The sequence below is a fragment of the Trichechus manatus genome, unplaced genomic scaffold (genome assembly GCF_000243295.1).
Source record: "Trichechus manatus latirostris isolate Lorelei unplaced genomic scaffold, TriManLat1.0 scaffold00117, whole genome shotgun sequence".
Lineage (NCBI taxonomy): Eukaryota > Metazoa > Chordata > Mammalia > Sirenia > Trichechidae > Trichechus > Trichechus manatus.
The window spans coordinates 570,186-588,639 of NW_004444053.1; the positions used below are offsets into that span (position 1 = coordinate 570,186).

The 18,454-nt window shown below is 38.8% G+C and overlaps 1 protein-coding gene across 3 annotated transcripts in view; it reads right to left on the reverse strand.

The window, feature by feature from the left end:
* ADCY10 (adenylate cyclase 10) overlaps positions 1–18,454 on the reverse strand; it is a 189,409-nt gene that overhangs the window by 98,920 nt on the left and 72,035 nt on the right. For all 3 annotated transcript variants that reach the window (XM_004384077.2, XM_012557751.1, XM_004384076.2), the window contains 2 exons: positions 13,103–13,377; positions 8,461–8,597 (listed from right to left, as the gene is read on the reverse strand). In XM_004384077.2, coding sequence (XP_004384134.1) covers positions 8,461–8,597; positions 13,103–13,377 — 412 coding nt within the window. The remainder of the gene's footprint in view (positions 1–8,460; positions 8,598–13,102; positions 13,378–18,454) is intronic.

Consider the following 18,454-nt stretch of genomic DNA (forward strand, 5'->3'; position numbering starts at 1 on the left):
GAGATTTATATCAAGGAAATAGCTCATGTGGTTGTAGAAGCTGCAAAGTTCCAAGTCCTTGGGTTAGGCTGGAGGCTTCTCCTGACTCACGTAGCTGCAGGGGCTGGTGAACCCAAGATCAGTAGGTCAAACAGCAGGCTCTGGCTCACAGGCAGGATGCCAAGATTGACAGGCAAGCTGGCAGGTAAGCTGCCAGCTCAAGTCCCAAAAATCAGAGATCAGATGAACAAGAGTCAGTTTCATGATTCAGAGTGAACAAAAGCCCAAGAGCCTTAACAGAAGGTCCACCTATATTGGATGCAGTCCACACCCCCAAGGAAAATCCCTTTCAACTGATTGGCTACTCACAGCAGATCCCATCACAGAGGTGATCACATTATATCAGATCTCATCATGGATGTGATTACATCATTATACCACTGCCAATCTACATCACAACTGCCAAACCACTGAGAATCATAGCCCAGCCAAGTGGCACACAACCTTAATGATCACAGTAGGGTTGGAAATTACACACAAATACACACACACACATAGACACACACACCATATATAAAAGCCTGGAAATAGATGAATACATGAAAACAACTGGGGAGAGAGGACCAAGTAGCAAAGAAGAAGACTAAGAATGGAAGTTGAAGAATGCTCCCATCAGAGGCTTGGACCCAGGGAGAGGATCTAAGGAGCAGCTGAGGACAGGTCAGAGAACTAAGGCAAGTACCGGGAAAAGTGTAGAATCAAGGAAGCCAAGGGAGGGTAAACTAACAAACAAAAAAAACCCAACCCATTGCCATTGAGTCAATTCTGACTCATAGCAACCTTGTAGTACAGAGTAGAACTGCCCCACAGGGCTTCCAAGGAGTGGCTGGTGGATTTGAACTGCTGAACTTTTGGGTTAGCTCTTAACCACTGTGCAACCAGGGCTCCAAGAGAGGGTAGCATACCAAAAAAAGGGGCCAGTGTGAGTGTGTGTGTGTGTGTGTGTGTGTGTGTGTGTGTGTGTTGGGAATAGAGGATGGGGAATCAAGGATATGACTTGATCCATGCTCATTTATGCTTCTTTATTTCCCCTTCCAGTTCCTAGCACCCTGATGACCATTCTTTCAGGTATTCAACCATTATTAACTGAGGGCCTCTAGGTACCAGGCATCCTCCTAGAACTGGGAATTCAGTGATGTACAAGAATGTGAGCTACTTTCTAACAATGGGAAACAGACAATAAACAATAGGTAAATAAATCAGAAAAAGCTCATAATGTGATGAAATTGTGTGAAAGAAATCAATAGGGTGATAGAAACTAATGAGATGGTGCAGGATGGGGGAGGCCTTCTTTAAATAGAAAGTGGTCAGAGAAAGTGTCTCTGAGGAGGTGACACCTGAGCTAAGGGAGAGACGGAGCCAGCTATGTGAAGTGCCTGTGGGAGAGGGAACATCAGTTTACAGCAGGAACGATCTTGATGTCTTGCAGGAAATGAGGCCAATGTGGCAGACACACTGAGAGTATTGATGATGCCAGAGAGGGAGGCCAAAGTCAGTCCCACAGAGATGTCTAGTCCTGGTTGGGAGTTTGGATTTCATTGTAAGCTCAGTGGGAAGGGTTTTAAACAGGGGAGAGACCTTACTGTTTTTAAAAGAGCTCATTAACAGACACTGAATAAATATGTGTTGAATTCACAGACAAATGCATGAATGTAGGTATAGTGTTGCTCAGCAGTATTTAGATTTACATATTTCCTTCCATTAATTCATTGGCTAGTATATTTTTTTGAACATTTTATTGTGCTTTAGGTGAAAGTTTACAGCGCAAATTAGTTTCTTATTCAATAATTCATATATAATTTTTCTGTGCATTAGTTGCAGTCCCTACAATGAGCCAGCACTCTCCCCATTTCCACCCTGAGTTCCCTGTTTCCATTCGTCTGGTTTTCCTGACCCCTCCTGCCCTCTCATATTTGACTTTGGGCAAATGTTGCCCTTTTGGTCTTATATAGATGATTGTTCTAAGAAGCATTTTTCTCACCAGTGTTATTGTTCATTTATAGGCCTATTATTTGGGTGCAAGGGGGTCTCCAGGAGTGGCTTCAGTTCCAAGTTAGAAAGTGTCCAAGTGCCACAGTCTGGGGGTTCCTCAAGTATTGATTGGACCAGTAAGTCTAATTTTTCTTATAAATTTGAGTTTTGTTCTACATTTTTTTCCCACTCTATCTGAGACCTTCTATTGTGATCCTGGTCAGAGCAGCGGGTAGTGGTACCCGGGCACCATCTAGTTCTCATCTCAGGCTAGTGAAGGCTGTAGTTCCTGTGGTTGACTAATATATTTTTGTAATGAATTTATTTAGTCTAAAAATAATGATCTTAGGAGTCATAGTCTATTTAATGATCCATTACCATCCTTGAGGAGTCCCTGGGTGGTGCAAATGGTTAAGTGTTTGTCCACTAACCAAAAAGGTTAGCAATTTTAATCTACCCAGAGGCACTTCAAAAGAAAGTCCTGGTTATCTACTTCTGACGGGTCACAGCCATCGAAAGCCCTACAGAGCATAGTTCTACTCTAACACGCATGGGGTGGCCATGAGTCAGAATCGACTCGATGGCAGTTAGTTTGGTTTTGGTTTTTATCATCCTTGAAAATAATTCGGCCAGGAAGAGTGTTTTCTAATTTTTTTAATAATATTTTATTTTGTTTTTGGTGAAAATTTACACAGCAGATTAGGTTCCTATTCAACAATTTCTACACAAAGTGTTCAGTGACATTGGTTACATTCTTCACAATCTGTGAACATTCTCATTATTTCTGTCCTGGTTGTTCCATTTCCAGTCATCTAGTTTCTCTGCCCTCTGCATTCTCATCTTTGTTTTAAAGTAATTGTTGACTGTTTGGTCTCATATAGATGATTTTTAAAGGAGCGCAGTAATCATGTAAGCCAATCCATTATGTAGCTAAAAGGCAACCTTGGGATAGTTTCAGTTCAAAGTTTAAAGAGTAACTCAGGGCAACAGTCTTGGAGAGTCTTCTAGTCTCAACCAGTCCAGCCAGTCTGGATTTTTTAAGATTTTGAGGTTCTGTTCCATATTTTTCTCCCATTCTATCAGGATCCATCTATTGTAGCCCTGGTGAGAAAGATTGGTAGTGGTAGCTAGGCATCATCTAGTTCTTCTGGTCTCAGTGTAGATGAAGCCGTAGTTCATGTAGACAATTAGTTCTGTAGACTAGTTTCTTCTCTGAGTCTTGAGTGTCCTTCTTTCTTTTTTGCCCCAGATGAGTAGAGACCAATAGTTGTATCTTAGATGGCCACTTGCAAGCTTTTAGGACCCCAGACACTACTCACCGGACTAGGAGGTAGAACATAAACTTTATGAACTATATTATACCAAATTGACTGAGTTTTCCCATGAGACTATGGTCCTAAGCCTTCAAACCCAGAAAACTAATCCTGCGAGGTGTTTGGTTATTTCTAAGAAGTATCTGTAACTTTGTCCCCTATGTGTGTTACTATATATATGAATATATATTTATGCACACAGATACATGCATATACACACACCTATATATACACACAAATAGACTCACATACATACCTATACACATATATGCTTACATATATACATATATACCCACGCATATATTTTTTGGTTGTTGTTGCTGTTGATGCAAAATTATATATGCCATAGCAATTACCAAAAGATCCTTTTCTCTTGTGTACATCTTAGTGAAGTTGTTTACCTTGGTCAAGATGTGCACACTTCACCCACATTCAGTGTTAGGTTTCCCATCACCAAAAATAACAAGTGTCTACTATTGTCATGGATTGAGTTGTGTCCCCCAAAAATACCTGTCAGCTTGGCTGGGTCATGATTCCCAGTGTTGTATGATTGTGTAATCTGAGGTGATTTCCATATGTGTTGGAAACTCTATCACTATGATGAGGTTATATGTGATCTCCTTACGTGTTGTAAATTCTATCACTGTGATGAGGTTATACTGATGAGGTTGACAAGATTAGATAGTGTCTTAATGCAATCTCTTTTGAGATATAAAAGAGAGAAGCGAGCAGAGACACATGGGAACCTCATACCACCAAGAAAGCAATGCTGGGAGCCGAGCACGTCCTTTGGACCTTGAGGTTCCTGTGCTGAGATGCTCCCAAACAAGGCAAGACTGATGACAAGGACCTTCTTCCAGAGCCAACAGAGAAGAGAAAGCCTTCTCCTGGAGCTGACACCCTGAATTTGGACTTGTAGCCTACTGGACTGTGAGAGAATAAACTTCTGTTTGTTAAAGCCATCCACTTTTGGTATTTCTGTTCGAGCAGCACTAGATGACTAAGACAAATATGTAGAGATTGATTCCTCTCCACCACCGCCCAATCCCTGGTAACCACCAATGAATGTTGATCTCTGTATATATACACCTATTCATGTCTTTTTTGTAAAAGTGATATCTATAATTTGTCCTTTTGTGATTGACTTATTTCACTCAGCATAATGTCCTCCAGATTCATCCACATTATAAGACGTTTCGAGGACCCATCATTCCTTACGGCTGCGTAATGTTCCATTTTATGATTTTATGTATGTACCACATTTTGTTTATCCATTCATCCATTGATAGGCATTTAGATTGTTTCCATCTTTTTGCTATTATGAATAGTGCTGCACTGAATATAGGTGTGTCTAATTGTTTTTTAATCCTGATCTTCCAGAAAGAAAAAAAAAAGATCTTCCTTTAACTTTCTTTAAATTCTTAACTTTGACCCTGTACTTCTCAGACAACCATTTGTCTCATTTCTCCCCTAAGTGTGACCATGCTGGCCGCGTGGTTCTGTAATCACGTTATTGTATGCAGAATAAGAGACAGTAGATGTAGCTGCCTACGGAAGCACAGATCATTGAGGGATCTGATGCATCTGAGCCTCATCCATTCACTCAGGAGATAGGGAGAGTTTCAGGAAGCAGAGGAATCTTTTGTGAAATTTCCCTCACTGTCACCTTCAGCTGATGATTTTCTACCCTGCTGCACAGAGACAACCGCACCATCAGCTCCTTTATTACACCAAATTCACCCTAACATGGCACAGAAGTTCCAACCACATCCTCACCCTTTAATTTAGTTTGAGAGGAAGAAGTTTGGATCCCACAGGTTTGGTAATTATAATGTGCACAATGCTTATAGCTATCAAAGAACATTCACACCATCTCTTTTCTGACTCACAAAAAAAGACTTTCACTTCTAGGAAGATGGAATAGACGCGTTTACCCTTTCTCCTTTCTTGCAAAGGCAAGAAAAAGGAAATAAAAGGCATACAGATTGAAAACTATCCCTATTTGTAGATGACATGATTTTATATGTAGAAAATCCCAAGGAAAAAAGCAAAATCTCCTAAAATAACTGAATTCAGCAAGGTTGAAAGAACAAGATAAACACACACAAATCAATTGCATTTCCATATACTAGCAATAAACATGTGGACACCAAAATTGAAAAAAAAAATACTTTTATAAAATTTCAAAAAAAGAAATACCTTCATGTAAATCTAACAAAACATATATAAGACTTGCATGCTGAAAACTACAAAACACTGATGAAAGAAATCAAAGAAAATCGAAATAAATGGAGAGATATACTGTGTTGTTCATGGTTTGGAAGACTCAATATAGTAAAGATGTCAATTCTCCACAAATTGATAAATAACTCAATTGATATATATCACAATTCCTATCAAAATCTCTGCAAGATTTTTTGTAGATATAGACAAGATTATTCTAAAACTCACATGGAAAGGCAAAGGAACTAGAATAGTCAAAACAATTTTGAAAAAGAAAAATAAAGCAGAAGAAATCAGTCTACCTGATTTCAAGACTTATATAGCTACAGTAATCAAGATTGTGTGGTATTGGCAGAGGGTAGACATATAAATCAATGAAACAGAAGACAGAACCCAGAAATACACCCACGCAAATAGGTCCAACTGATTTTTAACAAAGGTGCAAAAGTAATTCAATGAAGGAAATAACAGCCTTTTCGCCAATAGCGCTGGAGCAATTGGACATCAACAGGCAACAAGAAAAAAATGAACCTTGACCTAAATCTCATACCTTATATAAAAATTAATTCAAAATGAATCATGATTTTAAATGTAAGACATAAAACTATAATTAAAACTTTTAGAAAAACACATAGGTGAAAATCTTCAGCATCTACAGTTAAGCAAAGAGTTCTAAGACTTGACACCAAAAGCACAATCCATAGAAGGAAAAATTGATATATTGAACTTTATGAAAAACTTTAAAACTTTTTAAAAAGGCCCTGTGAAGAGAATGAAAAGACAAGTTACAGATTGGGAGAAAATATTTGCAAATCACATATATGACAAAGGATCAGCATGCAGAATACATAAAGAACTCTCAAAACTCAACAGTAAAGAAACAATCCAATTACTAAATGGGCAAAAGGCATGAAGAGGCATTTTACCAAAGAAGATAGTAAGCACATGAAAAGATGTTCAACATCATTAGCTATAAAGGAAATGCAAATTAAAATAACACTGAGATATCACTACATTTCTATCAGAATGGCTAAAATTTAAAACAAAAAACTGTGACAACACCAAGTGCTGGCAAGAATGACAGAAAATCTTGGATCACTTATACACTGCTGGGGGGAATGTAAAATGGTACATCCCCTTGGAAAACAGTTTGGCAGTTTCATTAAAAACTAAAACATGACTCAGCAACTGCACTCCTGGGCAAGAGAAAAAAAAAAAAGCTGTACACTAATATTTATAGCAGCTTTATTTGTAATAACCAAAAATTGGAAACAACCCAGATATCCTTCAACTGGTGAATGGTTAACCTGTGGCACATGTTCCATACCATGGAATCCTATTCAGCAACAAAAAAGGAATAAACTATTGATACACATGACAACCTGGATGAATCTCCACAGAGTTATTCTGAATGAGAAAAAAATCAATCCCAAAAGGTTACATACTGTACAATTCCATTTATTAAACATTTTTGAAATGACAAAAATGATAGACATAGAGAACAGATTAGTGGTTGCCAGGGGTTAAGAAGGGAATGAGGATAGGAGGGAAGTGGATGCAATCACTGAAGAGCAACATGAGGTGCCCTTGAGGTGATGGAAATGTTCTGTTCTTGACTGTACCAATGTCAATTTGGTTGTGATATTCTACTGTAATTTTGCATTATGTTACCTTTTAAGGGAACTGGGTAAAGTACATAAGATCTCTCTGTATTATTTCTTATAACTGCATGTAAATATATAATTATCTCAAAAGTTTAGTTAACAATAAAAAAACAATGAGGCAGCAAGGTGAGTGTTGTATTTAGTCATTTTGTCATATTCCACTGGGTTCCTAGAGTGCCTATTGTGGTATCAGCCACAAAGAAGATGCTTAGTAGATGTCTGTTGAATGAATAAATTTAAACAGATTTGAGTTCCTTTACTCCCATTTTATAGCTGAGGAACCTGAGGGCTCAGTGAAGTTTGTGACCTGTCTCAAAGTATCAGCAATTAAGTGGCATATGTAGTACTGTAGAACTGGAAGGAGCCCTGGTGGCACAGCGGTTAAGCGTTTGGCTGCTAACCAAAAGGTCAGCAGTTTGACCTCAACAGCTGCTTCACAGAATGTGGCTGTTTCCTTCAGTAAAGACTACAGCCTTAGAAACCCTATGGGGTAGTTCTACTCTGTCATATGAGTTTGCTATGAGTCGGAATTGACTTGATGGCAACAGGTTTGGTTTTTTTGTTGTTGTTGTTAAGTTCAAGGCCAATTTTTTCTTTTGATTACATCTTTATACTCTCTCTTTCCTTCAAACATCACAGGTCTCCTTTATATCAAGACATATTTCATATAATCCTGAAAAAAATTTTTTGTTAGCATATGACTTTTTCATCACAAGCATTACCTTCTCATTCATGCTAGCTGTAATCCTCTACATTCCAGCTTGCATCTTTGCACAATTACTCAACCACCACCCTCAACGCTTCTTCCTTCACTAAAATTGTTTTCCTAAAAGGTCCAATGGGCCTGCTTTGTGCCATGAACTCAACCTTCATCATCCTTTATGTCTTTGTAGCATGGGAACTTTGTTGACAATTCACTTTGAGCTAATAATTTTACCTCTAGAAAACAAGGATTTTTTCCCCCAAAAAACATCTAAGTTCCGAAATTCTGGGTTTTAAGATTTCTCAGCATTCCATCATGTCTATCACAGGTACTGGTATACATTCTTTAGCCCAATCCAGCGAGTTTCAGGGAATGTTAAGTTCTTTTAAAATGTGTACTATGAAGTCTGATATTTCTTGCTTCCCCAAAACCCTCTGACTTCACAGGAAGCAGCCTATGGAAGAGCTCACTTTTGCTACCCTCTCTGCATAAGTACTTAGTCATGCAGAAGAACAGACTGAGAAAGAGCTATCACTGTGGGACTTACTGAACAGGTTATTCCAATTCACATTTGCCTTTTCCTCAGACTCCATTGGTTGGAAAATAAGTACCCTATGATGGTCGAGGTTTTTTAACAACTCTTCACAGTAAAATGGAATCCCACAGCTTCCCTCTACCAGGTACCTGAAGTGAAAAAAAAAAACAAAAAGCTTCATTTTTTTAGGAAGGAAACATTATGTTAGAGTCTTTTCAATCACTTGAAAATAATCTCATTTTCTAATAGTTTTTACTCTTTTGTGCCTCTTCCTTGGGGTCAGTCTTCTTTATTTTCTATTTGTAGGAACCACCTTGAGGGGCACAGGAAGTACCATAATAAATGAGTAACAACCCAAAAGTCATGATGCTTAATTCCATTAAAAGTTGATGCTCAACTGAATACATCTAGGGCCCAAAGCCATTCTTTCACCAATCCATTTCTTCTTCTCCATCTTTTTTGCCCCAGTGCTCCATTTCCCCTGTTCTCTTCCAATTTTTCCCCCACCTTAGTTTTCTGTACCCTAAACCTGTTTTTACCTTGTCTTCACCTTCTCTCAGCTACTGTGATCAATCAGCCAAAACCAAATCAAGAGAGGACGAGAACCACAGTGAAACTGTGGGGCCATAGCAAAGGCCAGAGGGAACCTAATCACAAAGTGAAACTGGAAAGGCTATATACTTACTCTCATAGTTAAAAATGAAGAAATCCAGGATGTTGGAAAGCAAAGAGAAAAAAAAAAAGTTTTTTTTTTTTTTTTTGGAGTTGTGAATGTGCTGTAAATCCCACCTCACTCATTGTGTAGTGATGGTGGTGGTGGGTATTTTACCCTAACCTCACACTTAGTGAGAGAGTAAGCTTGAAACCTGAAAGGACCTCAAAAAGAGCTTGGGAGCTGGGAAAAAAAAGAAAAGTCTACAGGTAAATGGCTAACGCAAATTGTGGCAGCAGACTCCAGGGCTGCATTTGAGAAGTAATAACCTTCCAACAACATCAGGTCAAAAAAGGACTTATTTTCCTGGTACCCAAATGTGGGAGGGGTGTCATATTATTTTATTTTGTTTGTGTCTCTTAATTTCCTTTCATTCTATAACAGTTTCTCCTTTTTTTCCCTATGACATTGATTTGTGGAGAAACTGGGTCATTTGTGCCATAAGATGTACCGCATTTTTTTATTTGGCTGATTGCTTCCTCATGATGTTGTTTAACTTGTCATCTCTCCCTTGTATTTCCTATAAACTGTTAGTTGGGTTTAGAATCTTGATTATATTTCGATAAATGTTTGGCAAGAATATTTCAAAGGTGGTGCTGAGTACTTCCTACTGCATCCTGCCAGGAAGCACATAATGTCTGGTTGTTCCACTTTCAGCAGCTAAGATTGATGGGGAGTTTAAGTGGGGTCAACCTGATCCCTGTTATAAAGTTCCAAAATGGTAATTTTCTACTTCTATCATTCTTTCTGCTTTTTAAAAATTATTATGAATTCATGTATTTTCAAAATACTTGATGTGCTTCAATCCATTGCAGTCATCATTCTCTTTGATGTTGAAATTTTCCCATTTAAGGCCAGTGGGAGCTGCTTCAGTTGCCTCCTGTCTTTTTGGCATACTGTTAGCCTTTCTTATTTTAGCAGCTTTATTGAGATACAATTCATGGACCATATAATTAGCCCATTTAAAGTGTACAATTCAATGATTTTTAATATATTCAGAGTTGTTCAACCATCATCACATTCAATTTTAGAACATTTTTACTACTCCAGAAAGACACTCATACACATTAGCAGTCACTCCCATTTCCCACTAACCTTCCTGTCTCCCAGCCCCACCCAAAACCCACTACCACTGAGTCGGCTTTGACTCATAGTGATCTTACAGGACAGAGTAGAACCGCCCAAATAAGGTTTCCAAGGCTGTAAATCTTTATGGAAACAGACCGCAGCATCTTTCTCCCACGGAGCTGCTGGTGAATTTGAACCGCCAACTTTCGGTTAGCAGCCGAGTACTTAACCACTGCACCATCAGGGCTCCTGTCCCTTCTAGCCCCAGCCAACCTCTAATCTACTTTCTGTCTCTATAGATTTGCCTGTTCTGGACATTTCATATAAATAGAATCATACAGTACGTGATCTTTTGTGACTGGCTTCTTTCACTTAGTGTAATGTGTTCAAGGTTCACCCATGTAGTAGCCTGCATCAGTATTTCATTCCTTTTTATTGCCAAATAATACTCCATTGTATGAATATACAACATTTTATTTATGCATTCATCAGTTGATAGACATTTGGGTTGTTTCCACTTTTTAGCTATTATGAATGATGTTGCTATGATTATTTGATTATTTATGTGCAAGTTTTTCTGTGGGCGTATGTTTTTATTTCTCTTGGGTATATACCTAGGAGTGAAATTGCTGGGTCATATGGTAACTCCGTGTTTAACATTGGAAAAATTGTCAAACTGTTTTCCAAAGCAGCTGCACCATTTTATATTCCCATCAGCAATGTATGAGGTTTCCAGTTTCTCCACATCCTATCCACATACTGATATTGCCAGTTCAATGTACAGGGTTTTTATTTAAATTTTTTGGTTTTATACTCTCTCTTTTCTCTGAGGCTGACAATCTTGATTCCTAATGATATTAGCATAAATAGTTTTTTTATCCTATAATATTCCTATACTTTTTAAAAAATAGTAATATAAATATTACTACTAATAAGTTTACTGAATGCAGTTTAAGAATTCTTTGCAGTTCTTTTTGTCCTTAAACATATCCCACTAGAGATGAACAGTCAATGTATTATTATTATTTTGTGTGTGTGTAGGTTGTTTGCATATAGAAAAGATTTAAGAAGTGTTACCTATTATATTTGAATTTTTATTGTATTATAAATATATGTAACAAAACATTTTCCAATTCAACATTTTTTACATGTACAAGTTAGTGACATTGATTATATTCTCAACATCAACCATCACCACCATTTATTTCCAAATTATTCCATCACCATTTATAGAAACTCAGTGCCCCACTAAGGAAGGACTCTGCTTTTCCCCCTCCCTCCTGCTGTAGGGTCGCTATGAGTCGGAATCGACTGCACGGCAACCAGCTGGTTGGTTTTGCTCTGGGTAACCCTTGATAAACTTTCTTCTCTATACATTTGCCTATTCTAGATATTTCAGATAAGTGGGATCATACAATATATGTCTTTTTGTGGCTACTTATTTCATTCAGCATAATGTTTTCAAAGTTCATGCATGTTATAGTATGTATCAGAACTTCTTTTTATGGCTGAATAATATTCTGTTGAATCTATATGCCACATTTTATTTATTCATCTGTTGATGGACATTTATTTCCACCATTTGAAACATACTGTGTTTTAATAACACTTCAAATTTTTTTCCATGCTGGGTCATCCTACCAACTTGATATTCATATTGGTTCATTTGTTTCTGTTTGTTTTCAATTTCTAGGGATTGCTTTTTTCTTTTTATTTTAATTATGTAAAACATCTTTCCAAAACCAAAACTATATAATAAGGTATATCCTTAGTTTTGCTTCCCTTCCTTACTCTATAAGTAACCATTTTGATTAGTTTTTGGTTTATACTTTCAATGTTTCTTTTAAAAAATATAAACAAACACGTATTTCACACCTTTCTTAGGTAAAAAAACAGCATGTTATACACACTGTATACTGGGCTGCACCTTGTTTTTTTCACTCTGGTCACCCCTCCATATGAGCAAATCTTTTCTTTTTACTGCTGCATAGTGCTTCACTGTGTGGATGTATTGTAGCTTATTCAACCTCCCCTTAGCTATGGGTATTTGGATTGTTTCCAGTGTTTTACTAATAAACATAACGCCCCAATAAAAAACTTCGTCCATATGTCATTTCATATTTTTGCCAATATATCTTTGGGATGCATTCCTAGAATAAGAATTGCTAGATAAAAAGGTAAATACATGTGCGTGTGTGTAAGCGTGCATGCACACACCCGTGTGTGTGTGTGTGTATGACAGACAAAGAGAAATTTTTGTCTGGAGGTATTTTAAATGAGACTTTATTCAAGACATCTTTCTTCAAGGGACAAAGCAAACTCTTCAGAAAGAATGGATGCGGATGCCAAGGTGGAACTGTAAACAGCCAGCCAAAGAAGAGGCAGCGTCCATGTTAAGGAGACTGCTGTCAAGACCAGTAGAGGAGCTGCTAAGTTTAGAAAGCACTTACTAGAAAGTCAGCTTTAAACATCTGCCATAGACAGAGCAAACCAATGATACCTGATTATATTATTGCCTTCTGAGAAAGACCTTGCTTAGTGTTTGCAAGTTTGGCTTTCCTGTCACTTACTCATGACGATGCCCTTGGACACTGTTGATTAAAGTGATTATACCCATACCATACTCAGCATGATGAAAGGAAGACATAACTGACGTATCTAAGCAAAGTTTGAGGAGGTACAACAGGGATCATAACAAGGAAAAAGTGAGCAACATCCATCCTTCCAAGCCTAATGAATGGTCCCTTCGAAAGGTGTGGCCAGCAGCAGTACTGTAACAGGCATTTTCAGACACATTCTTAAGGAATTTGATGAAGTCTGGACCTGGGGAAAGAATGCAGATGTTGAAATCTCAGGATAAAATGGGTTACTTACGAGTCCAGTTCTTTGCGAATACCGCTCACATTGAGGTCAAGACAGATCTTGTTGAGGATATCTTTAGGCTGTACTGCACCGAGGGTGACATAGGTGGTGTTCCTGTTCTTCATTATGGAACTGGCAGCTACACAGGGCATGTCCATGAAGGGAGATAGGGACATGATGATGAAGATAGGGACAGTACGGATCAGCTTCTCCATAAACGCCCAGGAGGCTGAATCCACAAACTGGGCCTCATCAATGATGAAAATTATCCTTTCCTCTTTCACTGTCTGAACAAGATAGAGAAACAGAAAGAAAAGCACTGTAAGACTTCTGATTTTTATATATGTGTATGGGTATGCAAAGGAGCCTGGATGGGGAAAGCGGTTTGTGATTAGCTGCTAACCTAAAAGTTGGCAGTTCACACTCACACAGTGGCTCTGTGGAAGAAAGCCCTGGTGAACAGATTCTATAAAAGATTACAGCCAAGAAGACCCTATGGATCAGTTCTACTCTGTAACACATGGGGTAGCAAGAAGTTGGGGGCCAACTCAACGACAGCTAACAAAAACCTGGGTATGCATGTTTGTCCGCTGAGTTTTCTGGTTTGCTTACAATGAAGAGAAAGGACAGCTGTGTTAAATCTTTTTCTTTCCAGTAACTTTCTATTAATTTAGATTCCATTAACTTGGAATGTGTGGCAATTTGGCTAGAGCTTGGTTGAAACTGACTCTTATTTGGTTAAACCTTTGTATAAAGATAATGCAAACTTGTACTATAGATGGGGTTCTAGGGAATGTCTACCAAAGCCAAATAAAAGTACCCATTACATAAAAATAACTGACATTCTAACTATAAGTCATTTTAATTTATTGACTAATGAAGATCTCCTGGGTATATCTACTTAAAGTTTATTCAGTCAATATATATTCAACACATACTTACCGAGCACCCACTGAGCTAGATGCTGGATACACAGTGGTGAATGAAACAGATCTATTCCTGCCCTGCTGGCATTTCTGTTATTCTAGTTTAATATGTTACACGTCAAAGATCTTATGTCCCTTTTATTGTGTAGACGACACTTTCCTAACTAGTCTGAATTATTCATTCATTCTTTAAGCATTTATTTTGCACCTACTAGGGCCAGGCACTGTTTTAGGTGCTGGGGATACAGTATTAAACAAAACGTGGAGCTTACATTTTTTACTGTCAACCCCTCACACAGTAGGTCCTGCATTTCCATTATGTGAAGTGTCCAAATAGAGAAAACTTTCTCCCCTACTCTCACTGCTTCAGATAACTCTTAGCTTCTTTTGACTTCCCATGAGAAGAGATTAGGTCAACTCATTCTTTCCCTATACATTTTTATAAACAAAATGCTATGTTAAATGTTCAAATGTCATAAGATACAATCTTTATAAAGTGTTACAACCTGTCTTATGACATATACATAATACGTCTACTCCTATAGCCTGACTCTGTCACTAAATAGTTAGACCACGGTCAAAGTACAGCACTAAAAGTTGTTTCCAAACTAGACTGTGCATCAAAACAAACAAAAGCAAACAAATACTAAACAGATTTATGGACCCAATCTGAGTCCTACAGTATCAAAACCTTAGGAGTGGAATACATAAATCCATTATTTTTTTAGAAGATTCCTAGATATTTGAGAAGCAAACAGTCCAAAACCTGACATTTAGAAACTACTGACATTGCTCTGCCTTTATGCCTGAAGTGAAGAGGGTTGTATTATAAAATCAATACCATACCACAAACTTGTACTGAACATTTATTATATGCCAGACACTCTACTAATTAATAGTGATACAAAGATGAATGAAAGGCTGCTTTCATTGAGGGGCTCATAGTTTCTTAAAACAGAGACAGAGAGATATATAAGAAGGAACACAGTCTGGTAAGTATAATAAGAAATATTCACAGTGTTTCAGAAGCGCAGTGGAAGAGGAATTAGTCATGCCCAGTAGTATGGGGAAGATCTCACTGAAGAAGTGACATTGAAGGTATGAGTAGCATTTCCCCAGGAAATGCTTCGATCTCATTAATATTGGAAACAAGAATGACTTTAGGCTTTCAATAGCAATTTTGGAAGTTACAAAGTAACGGATCAGCGCTTTCAAAAATCCAAAGAAAAGATTCCCCCAGCTTTTAAAGAGGGGAGTGAGAGAGATTTCTTACAAAGGATCAGGAGGCAGAATGACCTTAGATTTTTCAACAGCAACATGAAACGTAGAAAGCAATGGAGTGCTGTCTTCAAAACTATAAAGAAAATTTATCTACAACTTAGAAATCTATTGTTGTTGTTGTTAGGTGCCATCGAACCAGTTCAACTCATAGTGACACTATGTACAACAGAATGAGGCATTGCTTGGTCCTCCTGTGCCATCCTCACAATCATTGTTATGCTTGAGCCCATTGTTGTAGCTACCATATCAGTCCATCTCATTGAGGGTCTTCCTCTTTTTCGCTGACTTTCTACCAAGCATGATGTCCTTCTCCAGGGACTGGTCCATCAAGATAACATGTCCAATGTACCTGAGACAAAGTCTTGCCATCCTCGCTTCTAAGGAGCATTCTGGCTATACTTCTTCCAAGACAGATTTGTTCATTCTTTTGGCACTCCACGGTATAGTCAATATTCTTCACCAACACCACATTTCAAAGGCATCAGTTCTTCTTCAGTCTTCCTTATTCATCGTCCAGCTTCCACATTCATATGAGGAGATTGAAAACACCATGGCTTGGGTCAGGCGCACCTTAGTCTTCAAGGTGACACCTTTGCTTTTTCACACTTTATAGAGGTCTTTTGCAGCAGATTTGCCCAACGCAATGCGTCGTTTGATTTCTTGACTGCTGCTTCCATGAGTGTTGATTGTGGATCAAAGTAAAAGGAAATGCTTGACAACTTCAATCTTTTCTCCGTTTATCATGATGCTGCTTATTGGTCCAGTTGTGAGGATTTTTGTTTTCTTTATGTTGAGGTGGAATCCATACTGAAGGCTGTGGTCTTTGATCTTTATCAGTAAGTGCTTCAAGTCCTCTTCACTTGCAGCAAGCAAGGTTGTGCCATCCGCATAATGCAGGTTGTTAATGAGTCTTCCTCCAATCCTGGTGCTGCGTTCTTCTTCATGTGGTCCAGCTTCTTGAATTATTTGCTCAGCATACAGACTGAATAAGTTTGGTGAAAGGATACAGTCCTGATGCACACCTTCCCTGATTTTAAACCACGCAGTATTCCCTTGTTGTGTTCAAATGACTGTCTCTTTGTCTGTGTACAGGTTCCGCATCAGCACAATTAAGGGTTCTGGAATTCCGTTTCTTTGCAATATTATCCATAATTTGTTATGATCCACACAGTCGAGTGCCTTTGCATAGTCAACAAAACACAAGTAAATATCTTTTCGGTATTCTCTGCTTTCAGTCAAGATCCATGTGACATCAGCAACAATATCCCCCATTCCACCTGTTCTTCTGAACCCAGCTTGAATTTCTGGCACTTTCCTATCAATGTACTGCTGCAACCAATTTTGAATTATCTTTAGCAAAATTATACTTGCATGTAATATTAATGATACTGTTCAATAATTTCTACATTCTGTTGGATCACCTTTCTTTGGAGTGGGCACAAATATGAATCTCTTCCAGCTGGATGGCCAAGTAGCTGTCTTCCAAATGTCTTGGCATAGATAAGTGAGCACCTCTAGTGCTGCATCTGTTGTTGAAACATCTCAACTGTCAATTCCTGGAGCCTTGTTTTTTGCCAACGCCTTCAGTGCACCTTGGACTTCTTCCTTTAATATCATACCTAGCTAAGTAACCAATCAAATGTGAGAATAGAGACATTTCTAGATATGTAAGTTCTCAAAACCTTTTCCACCCAAACACCCTATCTTAGGAAGCTGTTGGAGTATTTGCTTCATGAAAATGAGTCAGTAAAACAAAAAAGAAGAACACATAAGATACAGGAAAACTAACCCAATAGGAAGGTGTTGTAGGCTGGGTTCTTTAGAGAAACAAAACAGGTAAAGCATATAAACATATATAGAGAGATTTGTATCAAGGAAATGGCTCACACGGCTGTAGAGGCTGGAACTTCCTTAGTCCATGGGTCAGGATAGAAGCTTCTTCTGATTCATGTAGCTGCAGGGGCTGACAAACCCAAGATCAGCAGGTTAGAGAGTAGGGCTTTTGCTCACAGGCTGCGAAGATCGAAGATAGATGAATCCCAAAACCAGCAAGCAAGACCACAGAAAAGCTGCTAGCTCAGGTCCCAAGAACCAGAGTTCAGACTAACAGGAGCCAGCTGCAGGATCCAGTGCAAGCAAAAAGCCAGGAGCCTTATCAGAATGTTTACTTATATTAGATTCAGGGCACATGCCCAAAGAAACTCCCTTTCAACTGATTGGCTACTCACAGCGGATCCCATCATGGGGGTGATCACATATCAGATCTCAACACAGAAGTGATCACAACATTATATGACTGCCAGAACACTGAGATTCATGGCCCAGCCAAGTTGACCCACCATCTTAACCATCACAGAAGGCAAGGAGAATCTCCAATACAGAGGTGAAGGGAAGTTCCGGGATAACGGCTGTACACCAGGCATAGAGGACAAGTCCAGATTGGAACTGGTCAGAAAGCTTCAAGAGTGACTCTTTCACGATGATAAAATCAGTTAAGCATCTGAGGAATCTGAAATTCTTGAGAGGCATTTAGAAGATTAATTAAGAACTAGTAGTTTGGGAGTGGGGCCAAGATGGCAGAATAGTCAGATGCTTCCTGTGGTCCCTCTTACAACAAAGACCCAAAAAAGCAAGTGAATCAATTGTATATGACAATCTAGGAGCTCTGAACATCAAAGACAAAGTTGAGGAGTCAGACTGAGCAGCAGGGGGAGAGAGAGACAGTTCAGAAGCAGTGAAGAAGTGCCAGACTTGAGCTAGCCAGCATCCGGCAGGCTGGATCGGCTGGTGCACGTGGGCTGAGGCAAGCAGTAGTGCTCAGGATGCATTTTACTACTTTGGGAGAGACCAGGCAGCAGAGAGTCTGCACAAGCCTCCGTAGCCAGGAGGGAAGTGACGCTGGATCTGTGAAAGTTAAGTGCAAGCATCTAACTTACTGCATGGGATCAAAATAACACCTCCCCCTCTGAGACTTTCGTAGCACGGAAGTGCCTCTTTTCCCCTCACTCTCCCCACTCCCTGCTCTGTTCAAATACCAGTCTGGCAATATTCAACAACTGGTACGCCCCCTAAGCTGGAAATAGGAGCTATCGCACCAAAACCAGTCTCACAGCTTTAGGGAAAAAAAAAAAAAAAAACTTCCAACTCCCCTATGCTG